The following is a 25,138-nucleotide window of genomic DNA, read 5'->3' on the forward strand; positions in this document are numbered from 1 at the left end:
CTTCATTCACATACATTCACTCCCTCCATCACCGACTAACAGTGGCAGCAATGTGTACCACTTACAAGGTGCACTAGAAGAACTCATCAAGGTTGCTTAGACAGCACCTTCCGAACTCACGACTGCTATTAACCACATAGAAGGGCAAAGGCAGAAGACACATCAGAAAACCACCACCTGCAAGTTCTCTTCCAAGCCAATCACCATCCTGACTTGGAAATATAGTGCCATTCCTTCATTGTCACAGGAACAAAATCCTGCAACTCCCTTCCTAACAGCAATGTGCATGTCTCTACACAATGATTGCAACAGTTCAAAATGACAGTTTATCACAATTTTCTCAAGGGCAATAAATGCTGGCTTAGCAGTGATGCCCATATCCCATAAATGAATTAAAAAACACTTATGGCCATGATTCCACTATTATTATAATTTTAGATGAGATTTTTTGACAGATTAGATTAAAATTAAAATGAAGCGTGTATAGAATAAACAATTTTCTAATTTGGTTTCCCCAGTCATCTCCCCCAACATCCTCCTCCATCATCGTCTCTATAATTTTTCCCTTGAAAGGTGTACTACAGTATTGCATCCGATGGTGCAAAGAACCTCAGCAGACAAAGGAAACTGAAGCTAAACAAATTCCATTGGCACCAATATCCAAAAAATTTGTACTCTCTAGCAAGGGTAACATGACAGCAGTGCTTTGCAGGAACCATGGCTAATCTTTCCTCTTCCCAGCCCTGGATTCCAAACTCACAACCACTGCCAACTAGAAGGAAAAGAGGAGCAAATAAATGTGAACACCATCTGGAAGTTCCCCTCCAAGTCACTCAACATCCTGATCTGGAAATATATTGCCATTCCTTCATGCTGCTGGTTTAAAATCCTGGAATTTGCTCCCTAACAGCATTGAGAGTGTGCCTATACCACATGGACTGCAGCGATTCAAGGAGGCAGCTCATCATCACTTTCCTAAGAGCAATTAGGAATGGGTAGTAAATGGTAGCCTAGACAGCAACACCCATATCCCTTGAAGGTACAAAAGGAATTCATATCACCATCCTGGCTGAGATCTGTAAAATCAATACAGGCCAGGAATTAAATCTGAAAACTTCTGTACATAGGAATCATCATTTTTATATTATTTATATGCACCAAAGATTAAGTTATCAGTACAGTTCCCCACTACCAGTAGCTGTAAAGAACTCAAACTGATAAATGTAAAAGATAATTAGTATTATGCTGAACTTACATCTTCATAAATGTCAAAGAAGGTTGCCACAACAGCATTCTTAATTTGGTTTAAACCAGACAGCTCCCAAAGAACCTTGAACATTCGACCCACAGTCTTGCATTTTGCATCATTGCACGGAACATTTTCCAGCAGAAAAGCTTGCTTGTTGCTGTAGAGAGAGAAAGTGTTTAAACATTTTTGCTTAACGATCACAAAGTGCAAATTGATAATTGATAGCAGAAACATTGGGGATGGTTTGACTTTTGTTGATTTGCTTAAAAAGGGCAATATTGGATCAGCCACCTGACATGCATCCTGCCTGATTTTTAATTCCATTGGAATTAATGGAAAAAATAATCAGGCAAGGTGTATAATGTAACATTGCTTATTCTTTGTTGTCACCGGGAATTAAAATGAGCCTCATTTTGTACAAATTGTACTGGAGAATTTTGTTAGCACCTCTATCATTTGAGCAATTAATGTCAGCATCAAGCAATCAGGAGTTAATTCCTTCTATTCTGTTGAATCACAGAAGTGAGCTACTCAAACATGACTTTTTTTTTTCATTCCCACATCAGCCAACCTAAGATCTTTGCTAGTCACACTGTTCGCACTGCTGAAATTTGAGGTAGTTTTGAGTCAGTGGTTCATGCTACCAGGACCTAACTTTAGACTATTCAAACTATATCGTATGCACTTAAACAACTGCAAAAACCCTGACTTCATTAATCTCGACCGTATTTGTATTCAGCTCCGAGAGTTAAAAGGTCATCCCCAAGATTCCATGGCTAATAAATAATGTACTAGGATTCATACATAGAAACAATATTGTAAAAATATTTTACAATCTTATGGCAGTTCACTTTGCATGGAAAATATTTTTGTGGATAAATCTAAAGTAATCTGTTTGTTAAAGCTGGCTAGGACTGTAAAACATTAAAAGCTGCCTGGGACTGGCGGTGAAGCTTGATGGATCAGAAATTTACTTCAAACAAGACATTTTCTTCCTGGATTGTTATTCATGCTGCTGAGTACCATTTCAAAATCTTGATGAAATAGCAGGAGTTGAACGCAGCATTCCTTCAAATATTTTTGGACAGTGTGCAGGCAACTTTGTCAGTCTATCATATTTTCAACCTCAACATTTCTGTTACAGCGCTAGCAAATCACGAACATTTTAAAAAAAAACAAACAGTATTCCAGGAAACCAGATCGAAAGAAGCAGTGTCATTTTATGTATGCAATCTTTTCTGCAACCTTCTACGCTTTTTGAGACAGATAACAACCCATCTGTTCTTAATCACCCAAGCTTTCAAAATGCAAATGCATTCCTAGTGAAGGATTACAGATTACTTGCTACTTCCTCTCAGATAAACCATTTATCCAAAGAGAAATGTCTTAAAAATCTGTAATTTCCTGAAAATCCAAGTCAATATTACAGCCCTCCTGACCTTTCATTTATTTCTTGTCAGGAGCTATCATTTTGTATCATGATGAGGCTGAGTAAAATATCTCATCACAGATGAGCAGATCACTAGGAGGGGGCCAAACCTTTTAATTGCTTCTAAAACACATTTTGGAGGAACTTACTATAATCACACACCATCTGGCTTTTTCAATTCTATCAGTGACAACTCAGAGGTACAGGATGATGTCACACAGTATGCCTAATAATTAAAGTGTTTGGCCTATAATTACAAACACTGTTATTAACCCTTCAGAGACTCGATGTCCAAATAAGTTTAGAACTTATATTGCATGCAACATGCTAGCTTGCAAAATTTCAATAAAAATATTTACAGAACATACACTAGACTCCAAATTTTGGTTATTTAAAATGAGCACAATTAAGCTGTTATCTAACATACACCACATCTACTTTAAAAAATTTAAATTGCCACTCTACTTCACAGACCGGTGTTTTGCCAAAATAAGCGCCATACCATTTGACTTGCTCCCAGGCTTGTGGCAGCCATTCTACAGCAAGCTGCAAGCAAGTGGATGGTGATGAAATTGGCACTGCATTCACTTTTTTTAAAAACGGTTTCCACTGAATTTACTATAGTGCTTCCCTGACAGCATCACACATGTTGAGACCATAACAAGTTCAGAAATCAAAATGCAAATTGAGGACCAATTTCTGATTTTAATAGTTTCACTTGGAGAAAGGTCAGAGAGCAAAAATTGAAATTATAATCTTAGTGAAAATTTTTCATTTAAATTTTAATAGAAAGATGGCTTAGGGATGATAGTGTGAATATGAAAGGTTCATGTACCATGTAACAGAGATAACTACATATGTTACAATTTACATTCGCTCCTTCTTTAAAGTTTCTTTGTGCAGCCTAACTAAACATCAGTGTGCATCTTTTCCAGGTCCTTTCGGTCTAAACAAAAATTTTATTATAAATCTGCTCAAAAAAGAATCTTACTTGTCCTCGATTTGTAATCCTCAGAGAACTATAGGAAAGAGAAACTAGAGGTAGCTCTTATTCAGATCAGTGTCCATATTCCTTACACTTCTGAAGTGCGCTGTGACAATTTTTCCACCTCAAAAAAGTGATTTGCTAAATAAATTAGACTTCTTTGGCATGGGGGAGAAAATTGTGTTTTTTTGGGGTCAAGTTGTCTCCAAGGTAACAGACTGATGTTGAAAGACCATAAAACTAACAACACTGATAAAGATCAATTGGTCTATTCAATCCATGCTTCCATTTATCCTCTACACTTGGTGCCGAAATTCCATGGACCCATCAATCTTTCCTTCAACCATCTAAGTTATTCTTCAATTCAATCACCAACTTGTGTAACGTGAACTATAGCCTCACCAATCTATGTAAAAGGTTTCTCTTGCATTTTGTCCTAAATCTCTTGCATTTAGTTTTATATTTATGTCTCCACATTCTAGACTTTTCAATCACTGGGAACTACCTGCAACACCCACCCTTTCTCATTTTATTACTTTTTGATGTTGAAAAAAAATGAAGTTTCACCTACACTTACTGACATTGAATTCTATTTGCCACGTTTTTCGTATATTCTACCCTCATCAATATCTCCATGAAAATTCTTTTGGTCCTCAAAATTACTTACACTGCCTCCCAGATAGAACCAGAGCCTTCCTATCCACTTCCATCCACTGAAAAAATATTTGTTTTCTCCATTCTAACCATCATAATTCTCCTATCCACCACAGTCATTATCTCCTTCAAATAATTTGATAAAGTTTCAAGGTACACAGGGGGGAAATAGGGATGTTGGATTTAATATATGGAATAGGCTTTGGTTGGGCTGGAAATAAAACTTAAAATTCTGAAACCTGAACCTTATCTTAAATATGAATCCAAGCTTAAACCTTTCTACTTCTGTTTTTAAAATTTACGGGCTACGATCAAGAAGTTTGCAGGTGAGACAAAAAATGGTAGGGTGGTAAATAGAGAGGATATTCATAAACTGCAGGAGGTTTGCAATGGACTGGCCAGATGGGCAGAGCAGTGGCAAATGGAATTCATCCCAGAAAAGTGTGAGGCAACGCACTTGGAGCGGGCTAACCAGGCAAAAGATTACACTATGAATGGTAAGACCCCCAAAAGTATTGAAGACTAGAGGAACCTTGATGTGCATACCTATAGATCCCTGAAGGTGATAGGGCAAGTAGAGAAGGTGGCTAATAAGGCATATGTGATACTTGCTTTTATTAGCTGAGACATAGAATACAAGAACAGGAAGGTCATGCTGGAACTGCAAAAACAATGGTTAGGACACAACTAGAGTACTGCATGCAGTTCTGGTCACCACATAACAGGAAGGGCTTGATTGCACTGGAGAGAATGCAGAGGAGATTCACTAGGATGTCAGCTATGAGAAAATAGATGGGCTGGGGCTGTTTTCCTTGAAGCAGCAAAGGCTGGGGGGAAGGTTATGAAAGGAATAGATAGGGTAGATAGGAAGGCACTCAGATATTGCCCAGACCAGCTGGCAGGGGTATTCACAGGCATCTTTAACCTCTCTTTACACCAACCTGGGGTCCCTATCTGCTTCAAGAAGACAGCTATCATCCCTGCACCAAAGAAAAGCCAGGCAGTATGCCTTAATGACTATCATCTGGTGGTTCTGACATCCATCATCATGAAGTGCTTTGAAAGGTTAGACATGGCACAAATCAATTCTGGCCTCCCAGACTGCTTGGATCCTTGCAGTTCACTTATTTCCACAACAGGTCCACAGTAGACACCATCTCCCTGGCCCTGCACTCACCCTGGAACACCTTGATAACAAAAACACTTATGTCAGACTCCTATTTATTGACTACAGCTCAGCCTTCAATACTTTTATTCCTACAAAACTCATCTCCAAACTCTGTGGCTGAGGGCTCAGCTCCTCTCTCTGCAACTGGATCCTCAACTTCCTAAGCCACAGACTGCAAATAATAAGGCTAGGCAACACGTCCTCCTCAATAATCCTCAACATTGGTGCCCTCAAGGCTGTGCCCTCAGCCCCTTACTATACTTCTTATATACCTGTGACTGTGTGGCCAAATTCCCCTCCAACTCAATTTTCAAGTTTGCTGATGACACCACCATAGTGGGTTGGATCTCAAGCAATGATGAGATAGAGTACAGAAAGAGATAGAAAATCTGGTGAACTTGATGGCAGAATAACGAAGGAGATAATGATCAACTTCAGGAAGCGAAGTGGAGGACATGCCCCTGTCTACATCAATGGGGATAAAGTGGATATGGCAGAGAGCTTCAAGCTTTTAGGTGTCCAGGTCACCAAAATGTCCTGATTCCTCCATATCAATGCTATAGTTGAGAAAGCCCACCAATGCCTCTACTTTCTCAGGAGGCTGAAAAAAATTTGCACGCCCGCTACAACTCTCACCAACCTTTACAGATGCACCATAGAAAGCATTCTTTCTGGTTGTATCACAGCTTGGTATGGCTCCTGCTCTGTCAAAGACCACAAGAAACTACAAAGGGTTGTGAATGAAGCAGAGTCCACCACGCAAACCAGCCTCCTATCCAATGACTCTGTCTACACTCTCTGTTGCCTTGGGAAAGCAGTTCACATAATCAAGGATCTCACACACCAATACAGACTCCCTTCCACCTTCTTCTGTCGTGAAAAAAATATAAAAGTTTGAGGTCATGTACCCAACCGATTCAAGAATAGCTTCTTCCCTGCTGCCATTAGACTTTTGATTGGAGCTACTTCATACTAAGTCGATCTTTCTCTACATCCTAGCTATGACTGTAACTACATCCTGCACTCTTTTCTTCTCTATGTACAGTACGCTTTGTCTACTGCCAGGAAACAATACTTTTTACTGTATACTAAACATGTGACAATAATAAATCAAAAAGGCACTTTTTCCATTAGTAAAGGGCCCAATAACCAGAGGGCATAGATTTAGAATAAGAACAGAAGGCCGAGAGGAGTTGAGGAGAAATGTTTTCACCCAGAGGGTGGTGGGATCTGGAACTCACTGCCTGAAAGGGTGACTGAGTCAAAAACTCTCAATGTTCAAGCACGGCCACAATCTCAAGGACTATGATGGGCCAAGCACTGGAAAATGGGATTAGTGTAGTCAGATCTTTGTTGACTGGTGTGGATATAATGGGTTGAATGGCCTCTTTCTGTGCTCTAAATGTCTAAAGAATCTATGACAGGGTGAGTAACCAACTCACTCCCAGGAAATGGACACCTTATTTTAAAATTTGAATGTTATGCACCTCAGGTATCGTCTCTGTACCAGTTTTAATGCTGGTCGATTAGGTTTCTTGGACCTAAAAAACCCAGCAGCTAGAGAAGCAAGATTGCTGCATGAACAGATAAGTGCCTTTCCATGACTGCACATGCGCCAGTGAAAACAGGAGCGCTTCCCCTCCACCTCCAGATGTAAACTGCCCCAAGCAATTGCAGCTATCCCCATGCTCCCCACCCTACACCATCCTGGCAATCTGTTGCCCTCCCAAAATTCTCCATGTCTCCTTGGCAAACTTCACCCCTTCACCTTGAATTTCTCCTGCCCCTCTTTCAGTTTAAAAATGGTATTGTTAATAAATCTATGACAAGTGAAAATAACTAGTTATATAGCCTATAAAATAAATTATTGATATCGCCAATGCTGATGAGATGACCTTTGAAGGCTCCAAAAATAGTTCCAAATGGAGGTTGACTTACAGGCTGGGTATAAAATGTAATTCGCAAGTTTGTGGTTACATTCTGGAATGTGAAAAACACTGATAATTCATATCACATTAAGGTGACAGAGTTTGTTGAATAAATTAATTGTAGAAAGATACCTTGAACTACAATCCAAGCACTCTGAAACCCTCAGAATTCATGGTCTTCAGCATCCAATGCAAAGAGTTAATTAAATTCAGTCACTTTAGCTATGACATTATAATATACTATTCTAGATCAGGTATGGTGCATTCATTTTCAAAATCATCCAACCACAACAAATCATCTTCCAGTGAATTGGATATTTTGCATTTTTTGAACAATCGGATGGTAGCCTGCGCTCCAATAGCATCTCACGATTTGACGCAACAATCACAAAAAAAAACGGTAGCACGAATATTTCCACTTTTTGAGAAGATTTTTTTCAGTCAACCATACACCTATTCCATTCAGTATGAACATGATTCTCGAATGAATTGTTGAGGAACTCATTCAAAGGCTGAACCATGGATATTGCACCCCAATGCAACTACTAGTGTTATTTGTTTGCAGGTGCTTCTTGATCTAAAGGTTATTTATTTCCTATTAGTGTCACAAGTAGGCTTACATTAACATTGCAATGAAGTTACTGTGACAATCCCCTAGCCGCCACACTCCAGTGCCTGTTCGGGTACATTGAGGGAGAATTCAGCATGGTTAATCCACCTAACCAATGCATCTACAGGACTGTGGGAGGAAAGTGCAACACTTGGAGGACACCATGCAGACATGGGAAGAATGTGGAAACTCTGCACAGACAGTGATCCAAGCTGGGAATTGAATGTGGATTCCTGGCAAATGAGGCAGCAGTGCTAACCACTGTGCCACCATGCAGTCCCATATCTTATCACAGAATCATCACAGAAACCTACAGTGCAAAAGGAAGCCATTCGGCCCATCAAATCTGCACTGATCACAACCACACCCAGGCCCGAACCCCATGCATTTACCCTAACTAGCTCCCGACACAAAGGGGCAATTTAGCATGGCCCATCCACCTAACCCACACATATAAGAACATAACATAAGAACATAAGAAATAGGAGCAGGAGTAGGCCATCTAGCCCTTCGAGCCTGCCCCACCATTCAAAAAGATCATGGCTGATCTGTCGTGCCTCAGTTCCACATTCCCGCCCTCTCCCCATAACCCTTAATCCCCTCTCTTATCAAAAACCCATCAACCCGCTTCTTAAAAATATTTAGCGAGGCAGCCTCCACCACTTCAACGGGCAGAGAATTCCAGAGATTCACCACCCTTTGAGTGAAGAAGTTCTTCCTCAACTCCGTTCTAAACCGCACCCCCTTTATCTTGAGGCTGTGCCCCCTAGTCCTACTGTCCTTTCTGAGCGGGAAGAGTCTCTCCACCTCTATCCTATCCATCCCATTCATCATCTTATACGTCTCAATGAGATCTCCCCTCATTCTTCTAAACTCTAACGAGTACAAGCCTAGTTTATTCAGCCTCTCCTCACAGCTCAACCCCCTCAACTCCGGCATCAGCCTAGTAAACCTCCTCTGCACTCCCTCCAAGGCCAAAATATCCTTGCGTAAGTGCAGCGGCCAAAACTGCACACAGTACTCCAGCTGCGGCCTCACCAATGCCCTATACAGCTGCAGCAAGACCTCCCTACTTTTATACTCAATCCCCCTCGCTATGAAGGCCAGCATCCCATTAGTCTTCCTGACCACCTGCTGCACCTGCAGGCTGGGTTTTTGCGACTCATGCACAAGGACACCGAGGTCCCTCTGCACCGTCGCCTGCTGCAGTTTTTTGCCACGTAAGTAATAGTCCTTCCTACCATTATTCCTACCAAAGTGGACCACCTCGCACTTGCCAACATTAAATTCCATTTGCCAGTTCCTGGCCCATTCGCCCAGCCTATCTAGATCCTTCTGCAGACTCTCCACACCCTCCGCGCAATTTGCCGTTCTACCAATCTTGGTGTCATCAGCAAATTTCGACACCCTACACTCGGTTCCCTCCTCCAGATCATCTATATAAATGGTAAATAGCTGAGGCCCCAGCACCGACCCCTGGGGCACTCCACTAGTCACCAACCGCCAATCCGAATAGCACCCATTGACCCCCACTCTCTGCCTCCTATTTGACAGCCAATCCTCTATCCACGCTAACACCCTACCCGCAACTCTATGCCCCCTTACCTTCTGCAATAACCTCGTGAGTTACCTTGTCAAACGCCTTCTGAAAATCAAGAAAGACCACATCCACCGGCTCTCCTCTATCCACCGCCCTAGACACATCCTCACAGAACTCCAATAAGTTCGTCAGACACGACTTCCCCTTAACGAAACCGTGCTGCGTCTGCTCTATCAAGCAATTCCCCTCAAGATGCCTCGCTATTTCCTCCTTGATGACGGATTCTAACATTTTACCTACAACAGACGTTAAACTAACTGGTCTATAATTCCCTGCCTTTTGCCTGCCACCCTTCTTAAACAATGGCGTAACATTAGCCATTTTCCAATCTTCCGACACTTCCCCCGAATCCAGCGACATTTGGAAAATAATCACCAAGGCATCCACTATCACCTCCGCCATTTCTTTCAGAACCCTTGGATGCATTCCATCCGGTCCTGGGGACTTGTCCACAATCAGTCCCTCCAGTCTGTCGAGCACCGCCGCTCTAGTAACGATAATGTCATTGAGACCCTCCTGTCCTACCATCTTTCCATCGCTAACACCCGGCAAATTATTCACGTCCTCCTCCGTGAAGACCGAAACAAAAAAGTTATTCAAGGCCTCAGCCATTTCTCCATCCCCTACCACTAAGTCCCCCCTCTCATCCTCTAAGGGTCCAACGTTCACCCTAACCAGCCTCTTCCTTTTCATATATTTATAAAAACTCTTGCTGTCCTTTTTTATATTAAGCGCTAGCCCAGCTTCATAGTTTATCCTACCCTTCTTTATCAACTTCTTTGTCAATCTTTGTTGACTTTTAAACCTCTCCCAATCCTCTTCTCGCCCACTACTCTTATCTACTCTAAACGCCTCCGCTTTTAAATTAACACTTTCCTTCACCTCCTTCGTTATCCACGGCTTATTACCTCTCCTCCTACGGTCCTTTTTAACCATCGGAATAAATTTCTGCTGAGCACCAAGAAAGATCTCCTTAAAGATCCTCCACTGCTCCTCAGCAGACCTACCTTCCAGTGTGCTCCCCCAATCAACATTCGCCAATTCCTCTGGTACCTGCCATGGCCTTCCTGTCATCAATTTTTGGCGTGTTATCTGTGTCTTCCACTGTGAAGACCGAAACAAAATACCTGATCAATGCCTCAGCCATTTTCTGATTTCCAGTTATTACATCTCCCTTCTCGTCCTCTGAAGGACCAATGTTTACTTTCGCTACTCTTTTTCGTTTTATACATTTGTAGAAACTTTTGCTATCTGTTTTTATATTGAGTTGGTTTATGCTCATAACCTATCTTATCTTTCTTTATAGCTTTTTTCATGGCTTTCTGCTGATCTTTAAAGAATTCCCTATCCTCTAGGTTCCCACTAATCTTTGCCACTTTGTATGCATTTTCTTTCATTTTGATCCCCTCCTTTATTTTCTTAAAAAGCCATGGCTGATTATCTCTTTTTCTACAGTCCTTCCTTATCACTGGTATATTCTTTTGCTGAGCGCAGCGAAAGATTGCTTTGAAAGTCCTTCACTGTTCCTCAATTGTCCCACCATAAAGTTTTTGTTCCCAGTCTACCTTAGCCAACACCTCCCTCATCCCTTTACAGTCTTTGTTTAAGCACAAGACACTGGTATTGGATTTTACCTTCTCACACTCCATCTGTATTTTAAATTCAACCAAAATGATCGCTTCTTCCAAGAGAATCCTTAACTGCAAGATCATCAATTATTCCGACCTCATTACACAGGACCAGATCTAGAATAGCTTGCTCCCTTGTTGGTTCCATTACATACTGTTCAAGGGAGCTGTCACGGATACATTCTGTGGACTCCTCCTCAAGGCTACCTTGACCAACTGATATGTAGATTAAAATCCCTCATGATAATTGCTATACATCAGTTATTTCTTTGCTTATTTCTCACCCCACTACGATGTCATTATTTGGTGGCCTATAGACTACGCCTATCAGTGATTTTTTTCTCCTTACTATTTCTAATTTCCACCCAAGTGGATTCAACCTCTTCTTCCATTGAACCTATATCATCTTGCACTACCACCCTGATATCATCCTTAAATATCAGAGCTCCACCATCTTCCTTACCTTCCTGTTGGTCCCTCCAAATAGTTTGATACCCCTGGACATACCCCAGTCGTAACCATCCTGCAACCATGTCTCTGAAATGGCCACCAAATCATACTCGTTCGCAATGATTTGCACTGTCAACTCATTTACCTTGTTTCAAATGCTATGAGCATTCAGATAAAGTGCCCTTATGCTACTTTTTGTACCTTCTGTTTGAAGAATCCTGTCTTCTCATGTCCTGTGGTTTTCACTATGACCATTTTCAAACCGTTCCACTTGACAGTTTGGTTGCTGGGCTTATCAAAATTCACAGACATTTCATCCATGTGGCTAAAAGGGTCCTCGTGTTTTTGCTGCTGTCTAAAGAAGAATTGTAGGAAACTGATAATTTTGGCACCATGGCCCTTTGGTATTGAGCGAGCTGGGTGTTTGGCCATATCAGTAGATATTTCTATCCATAAAGCAGATACACTAAATACCTGTTCCCCTGAAATCCTTGCTAGTCTAGACTCAGGGATTGATTTGATCCACTTAAGTGCGTATATACACATTGCATTTCATGATGAAACCATTCTGACGATTTTAGAGAAACAATTTCAATACATGTTTCTCAACATCAGGTTGTTGGTTGGTCCATGTTTTCATAATGCATTTGGTTTTGGGCATCTTTTTCAGGATGGATTCTTTATTCTTCCATTCTCACATCAGTTTTCCACAAAATTAAACTCCCCCATGGAAGCACAGTTATTTTGTGAGTTAGCAAATGTTATGACTTTTAGCTTCAGACTAGAATCAAACTTCATTTATTTTATGCACTCAGTTAACATTTTCTGGGGACGATGTCCCTAAATTTCCCCTTGCTGAACTTAATTGCCCTGTTGTCATTCACCATGTAGGTTCTGCTGTGTGTGTGCCTTAAACTTGGACATTTCCCATATCACCAATTTGATTCCTTGAACCCAATTATAAGGCAAGTAAAATATTTATGGGCAAAGGCTCAATATCACGTCATGGCTGAAATGGGAGCCTACACGGACTATATGTAAAACATGAGTTTTGGGATGGAGAGATGGCCTCGGCTTATACATCATGATCTATGGTGTATAAAATTCTAATTTATCCTAAGGGAGCTGGAATACAAAGGCAAAGAATTTATGCTTCTGTTGTAAAGAGCATTAGGGATTACCTCTACCTAGAGTAAAGTGTTCAGGGCTGAGTAAGTTGCAGAAAGGATACATTGAACTTGGAGAGAGTATAATGCAGATTCATCAGAACGGTAGGGGCTAAATGGTTATATTATGAAGAGAGATTGTATAGTCTTGGCTTGATTTCCCTTGAAAATAGAAGACTGAGGAGTGAGCCATTCAACATGTTGAAAATGATAAAAGGATTCAATTAAGAGAATCTACTCCTCCTGATGGGAAAATTCAGGAGGGTATAACCTTAAAATTAGAGTCAGGCCATCAAAGAGTAAAAAGTCAAGAAACATTTATTTTCACAAAGGGTATGACCCCCAAAAGGCTGTGCATGCTGCAGTAGATTAAACTTTTTAAAAACTTAGATAAAAGTATTGCTTGGTAAGCAATGTAGGTCAAAAGTAGGTAAGTGGGTATAAAGCACAGAGCAGTCACAATCTAACTGGTGAATCAGGCTCAAGGGGCTGAAACCAAAATACAACTACATAAAAACATAAAAGAAAATCAACATTTATGTTTTGATCAGGGCATTAAGTTCAGCAAGGGGAAATTTAGGGGCATCGTCCCCAGAAAATGTTGATATATTTGATACACTTTTACAATAATTTGGAAACGATTCTTGTGAGGGCAGCTGAAAGGTAAGAGTGTTTGACTTTTAAACTACTTTTTTTGGAGATTTTTCCAAAACTACTTTTTTCGGAGATTTTTCCAGAGCAGCAGGAAACTGGAAGTAGGCTCTGGAGGGACCTGGGAAGGTTTTTGTTTTGCTCAATAAATTTGAACGGTGAAGAACCCCAAGACATTACACATGCAGCGTCTCTCACCCTCCCTCCTCCTCTAACCTAAAGTAAAGAACTCGGTGTGAGAGCAGGTCAGCTTTTTTTTTCTTTTCTCTTTCATTTTTTAGTAAGGGAAGTCAGCAGGGATGGCAGTGCAATGTTCCTCCTGTGGGATGTTTGAGGTGAAGGAGTGTCCCAGCTAAAGTACACCTGCAGAAAGTGCACCTAATTCCAGCTCCTCGAAGACTGTGTTAGGGATCTAGAGCTGGAACTGGATGAACTCAGGATCATTCGGGAAGCAAGGCAGTTATAGATAAAAGCTGCATGGAGGTAGTTACTCCTAGAAATTAAGATACTTGGGTGACTGTTAGTAGGAGTAAGAAGCAGTCAGTGCAGCGATCCCCTATGGCCGTTCCTCTGTATAACAAGAGTTATGCATACTGTTGGGGACGACGACTTACCAGGGGTAAGCCATGGAAGTACAGGTATCTGGCATAGACTCTGTCCCTGTTGCTCAGAACGGAAGGTGGGAGAGAAGTGGAACATTAGTCACTGGGGGCTCCATAGTTAGGGGGTCAGACAGGAGATTCTGTGGGAACAAGAGAGACTCGTGGTTGGTGTGTTGTCTCCCAGGTGCCAGGGCCCGTGACTTCTCAGATCGTGTATTCGGGATCCTTAGGGGGAGGGGGACCAGCCTTAAGTCATGGTCCACATAGGCACCAAAGACATAGGTAGGAAAATGGATGGGGATGTAAGGCAGAAATTCAGGGAGTTAGGGTGGAAGCTTAGAGCTAGAACAAACAGAGTTGTTATCTCAGCTTTGTTATCCATGCCACGTGCCAGCGAGACGAGGAATAGGGAGTGAGAACAATTGAACACGTGGCTACAGGGATGGTACAGGAGGGATTCAGATACCTGGCTAATTGGGGCTCATTCTGGTGTAGGTGCAATCTGTACAAACGGGATGGTCTACACTTGAACCAGAGAGGTACCAATATCCGGGGAAGGGAGGGAGGAGGAGGAGGGACAATTTGCTAATGCTCTTCAGGAGAGTTTAAACGAATTCAGCAGGGGGATGGAAACCTAAATTGTAGCTCCAGTTTACAGGAGGTTGAGAGTAGTGAGGTCATGGATAAGGTTTCAAGGTCGCAGGAGTGTACCGGCAGGCAGGAAGGTGGTTTGAAGTGTGTCTACTTCAACGCTAGGAGCATCCGGAATAAAATGCGTGAACTTGGTACCTGGGACTTCGATGTTGCGGCCATTTCGGAGACATGGATAGAGCAGGGACAGGAATGGTTGTTGCAGGTTCCGGGGCTTAGACGTTTCAGTAAGATCAGGGAAGGTGATAAAAGAGGGGCAAGTGTAACATTGTTAGTCAAGGACAGTATTACGGTGGCAGAAAGGACGTTTGATGAGGACTTGTCTACTGAGGTAGTATGGACAGAGGTTAGAAACAAGAAAGGAGAGGTCACCCTGTTGGAAGTTTTCGATAGACCTCCGAAAAGTTCCAAAGATGTAGAGGAAAGGATTGCATAAATAATTCAGGATAGAGCGAAAATAACAGGGTAGTTGTTATGGGGGACTTTAACTTTACAAATATTGATGTGAAATGCTATCGTTCGAGTACTTTAGATGGGTCAGTTTTTGTCCAACATGTGTAGGAGGGTTTCCTGACACAGTATGTAGATAGGCCAACAAGAGGCGAGACCACATTGGATTTGGTACTGGGTAATGAACCAGGCCAGGTATTAGATTTTGAGGTAGGTGAACACTTTGGTGATAGTGACCACAATTTGGTTACATTTACATTAGCGATGGGAAGGAATAGGTATATACTGTAGAGAAAGAGTTATAGCTGGGGGAAAGGAAATGATGTGATTAGGCAAGATTTAGGATGTCTAGTTTGTGGAAGGAAACTGCAGGGGATGGGCACAATTGAAATGTGGAGCTTGTACAAGGAACGGTTCCTGCGTGTCCTTGATAAGTATGTACCTGTCAGGCAGGGAGGAAATGGTTGAACGAGGGAGCCGTGGTTTATTAAAGAAGTTAAATCTCTTGAAGAGGAAGGAGGAGACTTACGTAAAGATGAGATGTGAAGGCTCAGTTAGGGCGCTTGAGAGTTACAAGTTAGCCAGGAAGGACCTAAAGAAAGCTAAGAAGAGCCAGGAGGGACATGAGAAGTCTTTGGCAGGTAAGATCAAGGAAAACCCAAAAGTTTTCATAGGTATGTCAGAAATAAAAGGATGACTAGGGTAAGATTAGGGCCAGTCAAGGGCTGTAGTGGGAAGTTGTGTGTGCAGTCCGAAAAGATAGGAGAGGCACTAAATGAATATTTTTCTTCAGTATTCACACAGGAGAAAGACAATGTTGTTGAGGAGAATACTGAAATACAAACTATTAGACTAGATGGGATTGAGGTTCATAAGGAGGAGGTTTTAGCAATTGTGGAAAGCGTGAAAATAGATAAATCCACTGGGCCAGATGGGATTTAGGCTAGGATTCTCTGGGAAGCTAGGGAGGAGATTGCAGGGCCTTTGGTCTTGATCTTTATGTCGTCATTGTCTACAGGAATAGTGCCAGAAGACTGGGGGATAGCAAATGTTGTCCCCTTGTTCAAGAAGGGGAGTAGAGACAATCCTGGTAATTATAGACCAGTGAGCCTTACTTCTGTTGTGGGCAAAGTTTTGGAAAGGATTATAAGAGATAGGATTAGTAATCATCTAGAAAGTAATAAATTGATTAGGGATAGTCAACATGGTTTTGTGAAGGGTCGGTCGTGCCTCACAAACCTCATTGAGTTCTTTGAGAAGGTGATCAAAGAGGTGGATGAGGGCAACACAATTGATGTGGCGTATATGGATTTCAGTAAAGTGTTTGATAAGGTTCCCCATGGTAGGCTACTGCAGAAAATACAGAGGCATGGGATTGAGGATGATTTAGCGGTTTGGATCAGAAATTGGCTAGATGTAAGAAGACAGAGAGTAGTGGTTGGTGGGAAATGTTCATCCTGGAGTTCAGTTACTAGTGGTGTACCACAAGGATTTGTTTTGGGGCCACTGCTATTTGTCATTTTTATAAACGACCTGGATGAGAGAGTGTAGAAGGATGTGTTAGTAAATTTGCAGATGACACTAAACTCGGTAGAGTTGTGGACAGTGCAGAAGGATGGGTAAAAAAAGATGTTACTCATGTTAATTATAAAACATAGAACATTACAGTGCTGTACAGGCCCTTCGGCCCTCAGTGTTGCACCGACCTGTGAAACCAATCTAAAGCCTATTTAACCTACACTATTCCAATATCATCCATATGTTTATCCAATGCTCTTAAATGTTGGCTAGTCCACTGCTATTGCAGGCAGGGCTTTCCACGCCCTTACTACTGAGTAAAGAAAGTACCTCTGACATCTGTCCTATATCTATCGCCCCTCAATTTAAAGCTATGAACCCTCATGCTAGCCATCACCATCCGAGGAAAAAGGCTCTCACTGTCGACCCTATCTAGTCCTCTGATCATCTGTAAGCCTCTATTAAGTAACCTGTTAACCTTCTTCTCTAACGAAAACAGCTTCAAGTCCCTCAGCCTTTTTCTAAGACCTCGCCACCATACCAGGCAACACCCTGGTAAATCCCTTCTGCACCCTTTCCAACGCCCCCACATCCTTCCTATAGTGCAGCGACCAGAATTGTACGCAACACTCCAAGTGTAGCTGCACCAGAGTTTTGTACAGCTGTAACATGACCTCATGGCTCCGAAAGTCAATCCCTCTACCAATAAAACACACCATATGCCTTCTTAACAACCCTATCAACCTGGATGCCAACTTTTAGGGATTTATGCACATGGACACCGAGATCTCTCTGCTCAGCCACACTACCAAGCATCTTACCATTAGCCTAGTACTCTGTATTCCTGTTACTCCTTCCAAAGTGAATCATTTCACATTTTTCCGCATTAAACTCCATTTGCCACCTCTCAGCCCAGCTCTGCAGCTTATCTATGTCCCTCTGTAACCTGCAACATCCTGCTGCACTGTCCACAACTCTACCGAGTTTAGTGTCGTCCGCAAATTTACTAACCCATCCTTCTATGCCCTCATCCAGATCATTTATAAAAATGTCAAACAGCAGTGGCCCAAAACAGATCCTTGTGGTACACCACTAGTAACTGAACTCCAGGACAAACATTTCATAACCTCTGACACTTAGGGTGGAATTTTCTAGCTGTGCTTGCTTCAAGACCAGAAAATCCTGCTGGGGTCAATGGATCTTTGCATGGCCCTGTCTTGCTGCTGCGATTCCCATGGTGGGCATGATGGGAAAATTTCACCCTTACTCTCTATTTGCTAGTTTGGAATTCTTCATTTCTCAAACGGCTGCCCTCTCAGCAAGAAGCAATGACTATCACTGGTTGGAAAAGTTTTAATTTATTTACATAACAAATATGCCATACGAAATAGGCAATTTGAACCTGGTCATCACATCACAGTATTCTTAGTTGCAGTAATGGAGAGGATTGATAAGGAGTAGTATGGTTAACATGATATATTTGGCAACTCAAAACGCATTTGATAAAGTACTACATAATCAATCTATTAAATAAATGAAGCCCATGGGATTAAAAGGGAAATGCCTCTTGGGGTCAAAAGTTGGCTAAAGAGTAAAAATAGAATTTTGAAGAGCCTTTGTTTTTCAGACTGGATGGAAAACCATAGGACTTGCCAGCAGGACCATTATGTATTTGATGCATTAAAGAACTAATACAGTGTACAACAAAAATACTTCCCTTTAATTCATAAAAACCCAGCAAGGAAAGTGTTCCAACTGCAGCTAAAGAAAAGAAACCAAAGATTGGATTAGATCAAAGAAAGAGGTGCATATAAAGTCGCGAAAAACAAAGGTAAGCCTGAGAATTGGAAGCATTTCAGAATTTTGCAAGGGAGGACCAATAGGAAGATTTCAAAAGGAAAAGAAAATGAAAGTAAACTAGTGAGAAATATAAAAACGGACTGTAAAGGCTTCCATAGGCATGTAACAAAGAAAAACAAATGTGGGTCCATTTCAAGCAGAAGAACTTATGATGGGGAATGTGGAAATGGTGCAGAGAAACTAAACAAACACTTTGGCTGGGATTTTCCAGCCACACTCACCACAAAACCAGAAAATTCCACCCGAGGTCAATGGACCTTTGCATTTGTCCCCGCCTGCTATAATTCCTGCAGCAATTCCTGGAATGTTTTGAAGATGTAACTAGCAGATTGGAAAAGGGGGTTGTGGTATATTTAGGTATACAGAAAGCTTTTGATAAGATCCTACACAAGAGATTAGTAAACAAAATTAGAGCACATGGAATTGGGGAGAATATACTGATATGGATTGAGGACTAGTTAATGCAACAGAAAACAATCATCCAATCTGCTAGTTATCAAAAAATTCCAATGTTTGTTCAAAATGATTTCCCATTTATAAATCCATGTTGACTCTGCCCAGTGTACCATTATTTTATATCACACCCTTTATTATAAATTCTAGCATTGGCAGTTTGTGACTAGTAAGGTGCTATAAGGATTAGTGCTTGGACCTTTGATTCCCATTTTAAATAGATGATTTGAATATGGTGGTTAAAGCTAACATTTCCAAGTTTGCAGATGACTCAAAACTAGATGCAAGTATGTAGTGAGGGTGATACAAAGATTCTTCAAGGGGGTATGAAGAGGCTAAGTGCGTTGACAGATGGAATTCAGTGTGGAAAACCGTGAGGTTCTCCACTTTGTTAGGAAAAGCAGAAAGGCAGAGTATTTCTAAAATGATGAGAGGCTGAGAAGAACTTCAAAGCGCTTGATTGGCTTTGTCCACAAGTTACTGAAAACTAACATGTAGGCGCAGCGAACAATTAAGGCAGCAAATAGCACATTGGCCTTCATTGCAATAGAATTTGAGTGTAGGAGTAAAGACATCTTGGTGCAATTATACAAAGCTTCAGAGAGACCTCACCTTGGAGTAGTGCATGCAGTTTTGGTCTCCTTACCTAAACAGGGACATACTTGCCATAGAGAGAGTCTAACGAAGGTTCACCAAACTGATCTCCTGGAGAGATGTTAAGGCACAGCTAATGATAAATGCTGAATGCTGGACAAATTCAAAAGGAAAAAATCAGGGTAGATGCCAAAATAGATTATACAAATGGCAAAAAAACTGAGGGAAGGTTTTGAAATCAGGAAATGATGTTGCTGACCAATTGTAATGATGTTGTATTAAAGCAGACACTGATTAAAACAAAGAAAAATTAAAAAATTATACTTGAACACAAGAATTGCTTCACACAGTAAATAGTACTTAAACTACCCTCAAAGCTAGCCCTCCTTTTTTCTGTTAAACAATAATCCTTATTTCAAATCTATAGAATTCCAGTAATTTTTACTACCCTTTTTCTTTTGGGACGTTCCTCCTCTGAGACTGACAGCAACTGTTTCTTGAGGTCTGGCATTGTTCAGACTGGGAGATTTGACCAGCTATCCTGCTGTCTTCTGGGAGATCTAAGCAGCTATCCCTTCATGGGTTTCAGTGTTTTCTTAGATGCTTTCCTTCCCTTTGATCTCTCTACTATTTTATCCAGTCTCTTTTTTTAAATAATTCATGTGATGTGAGATTTGCTGGTCAAACTAGCATTGATTGCCCAACCCTGAGGGTATTTAACAGTCAACCATTACGCTGTGGACCTGGATTCACATGTAGGCCAGATCAGTTAAAGATGACAGATTTCCTTTCCTAAAGAATATTAGTGAACCTCATGGACTTTTACTACAATCGACAATGATTCCATGGTCATCATTAGGCTTTTAATTCCAGATTTGTATTGAGTTCAAATTACACCATGTGCCATGGTTGGATTTGAACCCAGGTCCCCAGAAACTACCCTGGGTCTCTGGATTACTAGTTCCAGATAATACCATGTGCCACTGCCTAGCATAGAGGATTAGATAACATAGGAAGCAGAGTGTGGGCAGTGCCAAGGCGCTCCCTGGGCATGGGCACTTTGCCCCTTAAGCAGTGTCAGGGGCATAGGTTGGCATTGCCAGGATGCCCATGGCTGGGGGAACTACCTCCCCACTCTGACCACCTGGGGTACCCAGATTGCCCCTCACCCCCTTCACTCCAGCAGGATCAGGCTGCCAGTTCCCTGAAAGTGGGAGCTACAGTAATCCCTGCTGGAGTGAAACACTCTGGCAAAGTGGGAGAGGCTGGCTTGCCCAGAGAATTCAGTCCCGGGCCCGCTAACAGCAACTAAATAGTATGTAAAATATTATTTAAATACTATCTCTACCTCTCACTGCTATCCACCTTCCCAGCCCTTCCTCTCACCACAAGACGCCGGTGGAAATCCAGGCCTGGGAGATGCAAGCATGGTGCAAATGCTCATGGGAATCCCACAAATAGGCTGACGTGTGATTCTGCTGTACTGCTGCGCTAAAAAATTAGTTCAGTGTAATGGGAGAATTGCCCCTAACGTATCTAAAGTTTGTTAATGATGCAAAAATAGGAAAGATAAGGCTGCAAAGTGACATAGAAATGTTAAGTTAGTGGGCAAAAAGATGAGATGTTTTATAATGTAGGGAAGTGATTGAAAGAATAAAAGAACAGGAGAACTGAATATTTTTTAAAATATGAGAAACTTGTAAGTATTAATGTTCGAAGAGACTTGGGCATGCTCGTATAAGGATTGCAAAAAGTTAACAGTATGGCAAGCAATTAGGAAGGCAAATGACATGTTGGCATTGAATGCAAAGTGATTGGAGTTCAAGAATAATAAAGGCTTACAAGAGTTGTACAGATGAGACCCTATGTAGAATACAGTGTCCAGTTTCAGTCTCCTCATTTAAGATATACTTACATTGGAAGCAGCACAACAGAGGTTCACTAAATTGGTCTCCAGGGTGAGGGGGGTAGTCCTATGATGAAAGGCTGAACAAATAGGGGCCATTTTCTCTGGAGTTTGAGAGAATGAAAGGCAATCTTATTGAAATGTTCTGAAGGGGCTTGACAGGGTTGCCCTTGAGAGATTGCACGATCAATAGAAACAATCTAAATTGCAGGGACATAGTCTCAGCAAAAGGGATGAATCATTTAGGACTGAGATGAGGGGAAATAACTTCATTCAAAGGATGATAAATCTTTGGAATTGTCTGCCCCAGAGGGTTGTAGCTGCTTCATAACTGAATATACTTAAGGCTGGGATAGACAGTTTTTTGGACTCTCAGGGAAACAAGAGAAATGGACAATGGGCAGGGAAGTGATCTGAAGTCAAAGATCATAGAATCATACAGCGCCGAAGAGGCCCTTCAGCCATCGAGTCCACACTGACACATTAGAAACACCTGAACTCCCACTGAATCCCATCTGCCAGCACTTGGCCTATTACCCTGAATTTTCTTATGTGCCAAGTGTTCATCCAGATACTTTTTAAAGGATGTGAGGCAACCCACCTCTACCACCTTCCCAGGCAGTGCATTCCAGGCCATTACCACCCTCTGGGTATAAAAGTTTTTCCTCACAGTCCCCCTAACCGATCAACCATGATCACAATGAATGGAGGAGCAGGATTGATGGGCCATATAGTTTACTCCTGCACCTGTTTCTTGTGCCCTTGTGTGAGTCACTTACAGTAGAATGAAGATCATAATTATTTTAACTTTGATTCACTGCCAATTGAACATTTAATTTGTGAACAATATTTGATTGAGACAGACGAAGTAAACAGAAGCATTAAATATTAAATGTTTAATGCGATTCTTTCTAAAATAAAGAGCTTAGATGCTCAAGAACTGGTTTCTAATTTATTGAGGTTAGCTTTATCATTATTATGCACGTGTGCAGCCTTCAATCAATGTTACTTGTAGGGGCCTATTCAATAACAGAAGTTGATTACTAGTCAAAGATGTAGGAGTCTTTATTCTACTACTTAAATTTTCCTTAATATTCAACAATCATCAAATGAACAAATTTCACAAAACAATTTCCAGCATTGATCATGTGACTTCACATTATGAAATATATTTCACATCAAGTAATTTTAACTAATTGAATACAAATTGCAGCATTTCTCAGAATTACAACAAACAGTTGATTGGTCCACTTTTCCCTTTTACTAAAATACAAACTAAGCTTAATTATTTAATCTGGAATAATTTTACCACAGTACAAAACCTGAAAGCTAAATTTGCTAGTTTGCATAAAAAATAGCTGAAAGTTGGTATGTAGTGAAGAACTTCACACACAAAATAAGGATTACTAAACCTCTGATGAGTAATCAACCTTCCTTCTTCCTTCATTCTTTCCCTCATGCCATGAATCATTCTCAGAACAAATCAGGCAGGGGAAGGTCCATCCACACAGGGACAATTGGAAAAGCTGGAACCCCCCTCTGCCAAACTGCATGTCTGCACTTTCAAATATGTACAACCATCAATTATTGATGACTTATTGTGTAATTAACGCATTTTAGCAATTCCTAAATATGATTAAAAATGTGTTTAAAGTTAATCTAAATGTAAAAATACATCAAGTTCAGCTGGAATTAAGTAATATTGGTATCAAATATGGTAAGATTATGCCACTGCTACAAGGGTGTATTTTTCTTAAAGATACAATTTTTATTTTTCCTCTTTCTAGCTATATTTTAAGAGAAACTGAAACCTTCTGAAGACAATGGAGGCTGCCGAGATGGCTACAAAATATAGCTTGCAGTCCACGAACTGGATGGAATAAAAGATACCCAGTGCCTCGGGAAGCATGCAAAACCTCATCTCTTTTTGGCTTTACACTAAACTGAAATTTTTGAAATGTTTCCAAGACGAGACATCAAAATGTTTTAAAACAACAACCGCAGCTAACATGGACTAATAGAATTTCTTTGGAACAAGCAGCTGAGAGAGTACTTTAAGTGACTGTTTACCAAGCAGGAAAGAGATCAAGATCAAGATCATGAGGTGTTGTAACAAGTGTTTGAAGCTCTCTGTCTCTCTCTGGAAAATATTGTGCCCAGATTTGGAAAGTGATCAGCGTGAGATGAAAAATCTACTGTAAATTCAGATCTTCTGGGAATAAAAGGTGGAAATCTGCTCCACACTACACTCAGGAAGACAATTGAACAAAACACTGCGGAACACCACACCGAGGCCAGCCAAAGAACAGCGAGCAGTATAGTCTTCTGTTTAATCTTCTTGCTGAACTGTAAAAAGTCCTGCAGTCTATCCTCTTGTATTGTTATCAGTATTAGCACCTGTGGGTCCAGGTGAGTGTGTATGAGACATATGAATGGCGGTTACGATTTACAGCCACCACTTTGATAATAATAACTATCATCTTACACTTCTAATAAAACACAAAAGGAAATAATGCGGAAAACTGGAACTTTTTAAAATTAAAAATCAACACTTTTTTGAGCTACTAAGTTTAATGTTTGGAAATGTGTGTTTATCATTGGTGTTCATTGCTGACAGGATTATTGGAATCACAAGGCTGTAGCGCCATTAGAAGTGTCAAAACGATTGACAGACAATTCAGCATTTTCTATTTCAATGTGTGAAAATTACTATACTATTGACTTAATTGTGTCAAGTCCATTGATTGAATGATTTTGTGTATTGGTGATGATTTTGAAATTCCCATTTGTAATTGCTAAGCCCAAATACTAAGTCATGAAGGGGAATTTCCACTGTTTCTGGTGGACTGGAAAGCCAGTGGGGGTGGGGGAACCAATTGGAACGTCCAAACAGTTTTTACGCTGGTGGGATTTCTCATTGTCATCATCTCCCACCTCATGCTAACAACATAATGGAGTTCCAACATGAAAATTCGGGAGGCCCATTACCATGCACTTAAATATCATTAGCAGGTCTCCCTGTTGTATTATCCCCCAATGTGAGGAGTTCCCCCACCTCCTTGGTGTGACATCACATCAGCGGGGTTTACAATAAGTCAGGAACAATGGGAACTTGGCTGTTGGGGGCACACAGTTATGAACAGCACCCAGGGGGGAAGAGAGCCATGCCCTAGCACTACCCCCTCTTTGAAAATGGCACCCTGATCTGTCATAAGATAGGTTGCTGCTGGGCAGCAAATGAGCCTGACCCTCCAACATGACGTTATGGATCCCATCCTTTCCAATTCTTTTCTCAAAGTGCATGAAAATTTAGTGGGAAATGTCAGCAAGGCAGCTGGTGGGCTGTTCTCCACTTTTCCTGCCTGAGACAACACTTGGACAATAATGAGAAAATTCTGTCCATATTGTTTTGTTCCCTTCAATCAAGAATCAGAGGGACAAATGCTGTGAACTTTTTTTTAAAAAAAAACATTGCTTTTTGCTGCAAAGTCAATGTGCCCAGGGAGTCACAGTGAAGTCAGCACTGGCTTATTCCTGTGCTGGACTGTTCTTTGAGCAAATTCCAATGTCTTAATAATACTTGGTT

The 25,138-nt window shown here is 41.1% G+C and overlaps 1 protein-coding gene across 1 annotated transcript in view; it reads right to left on the minus strand.

The window, feature by feature from the left end:
• Window positions 1-25,138, minus strand: part of itfg1 (integrin alpha FG-GAP repeat containing 1) — a 289,515-nt gene that overhangs the window by 147,384 nt on the left and 116,993 nt on the right. Inside the window, exon 11 of the mRNA XM_080186953.1 lies at window positions 1,256-1,406. Coding sequence (XP_080043079.1) covers window positions 1,256-1,406 — 151 coding nt within the window. The remainder of the gene's footprint in view (window positions 1-1,255; window positions 1,407-25,138) is intronic.

This window comes from Carcharhinus amblyrhynchos, chromosome 4, assembly GCF_965287045.1.
Source record: "Carcharhinus amblyrhynchos chromosome 4, sCarAmb.v2.hapA, whole genome shotgun sequence".
NCBI lineage: Eukaryota > Metazoa > Chordata > Chondrichthyes > Carcharhiniformes > Carcharhinidae > Carcharhinus > Carcharhinus amblyrhynchos.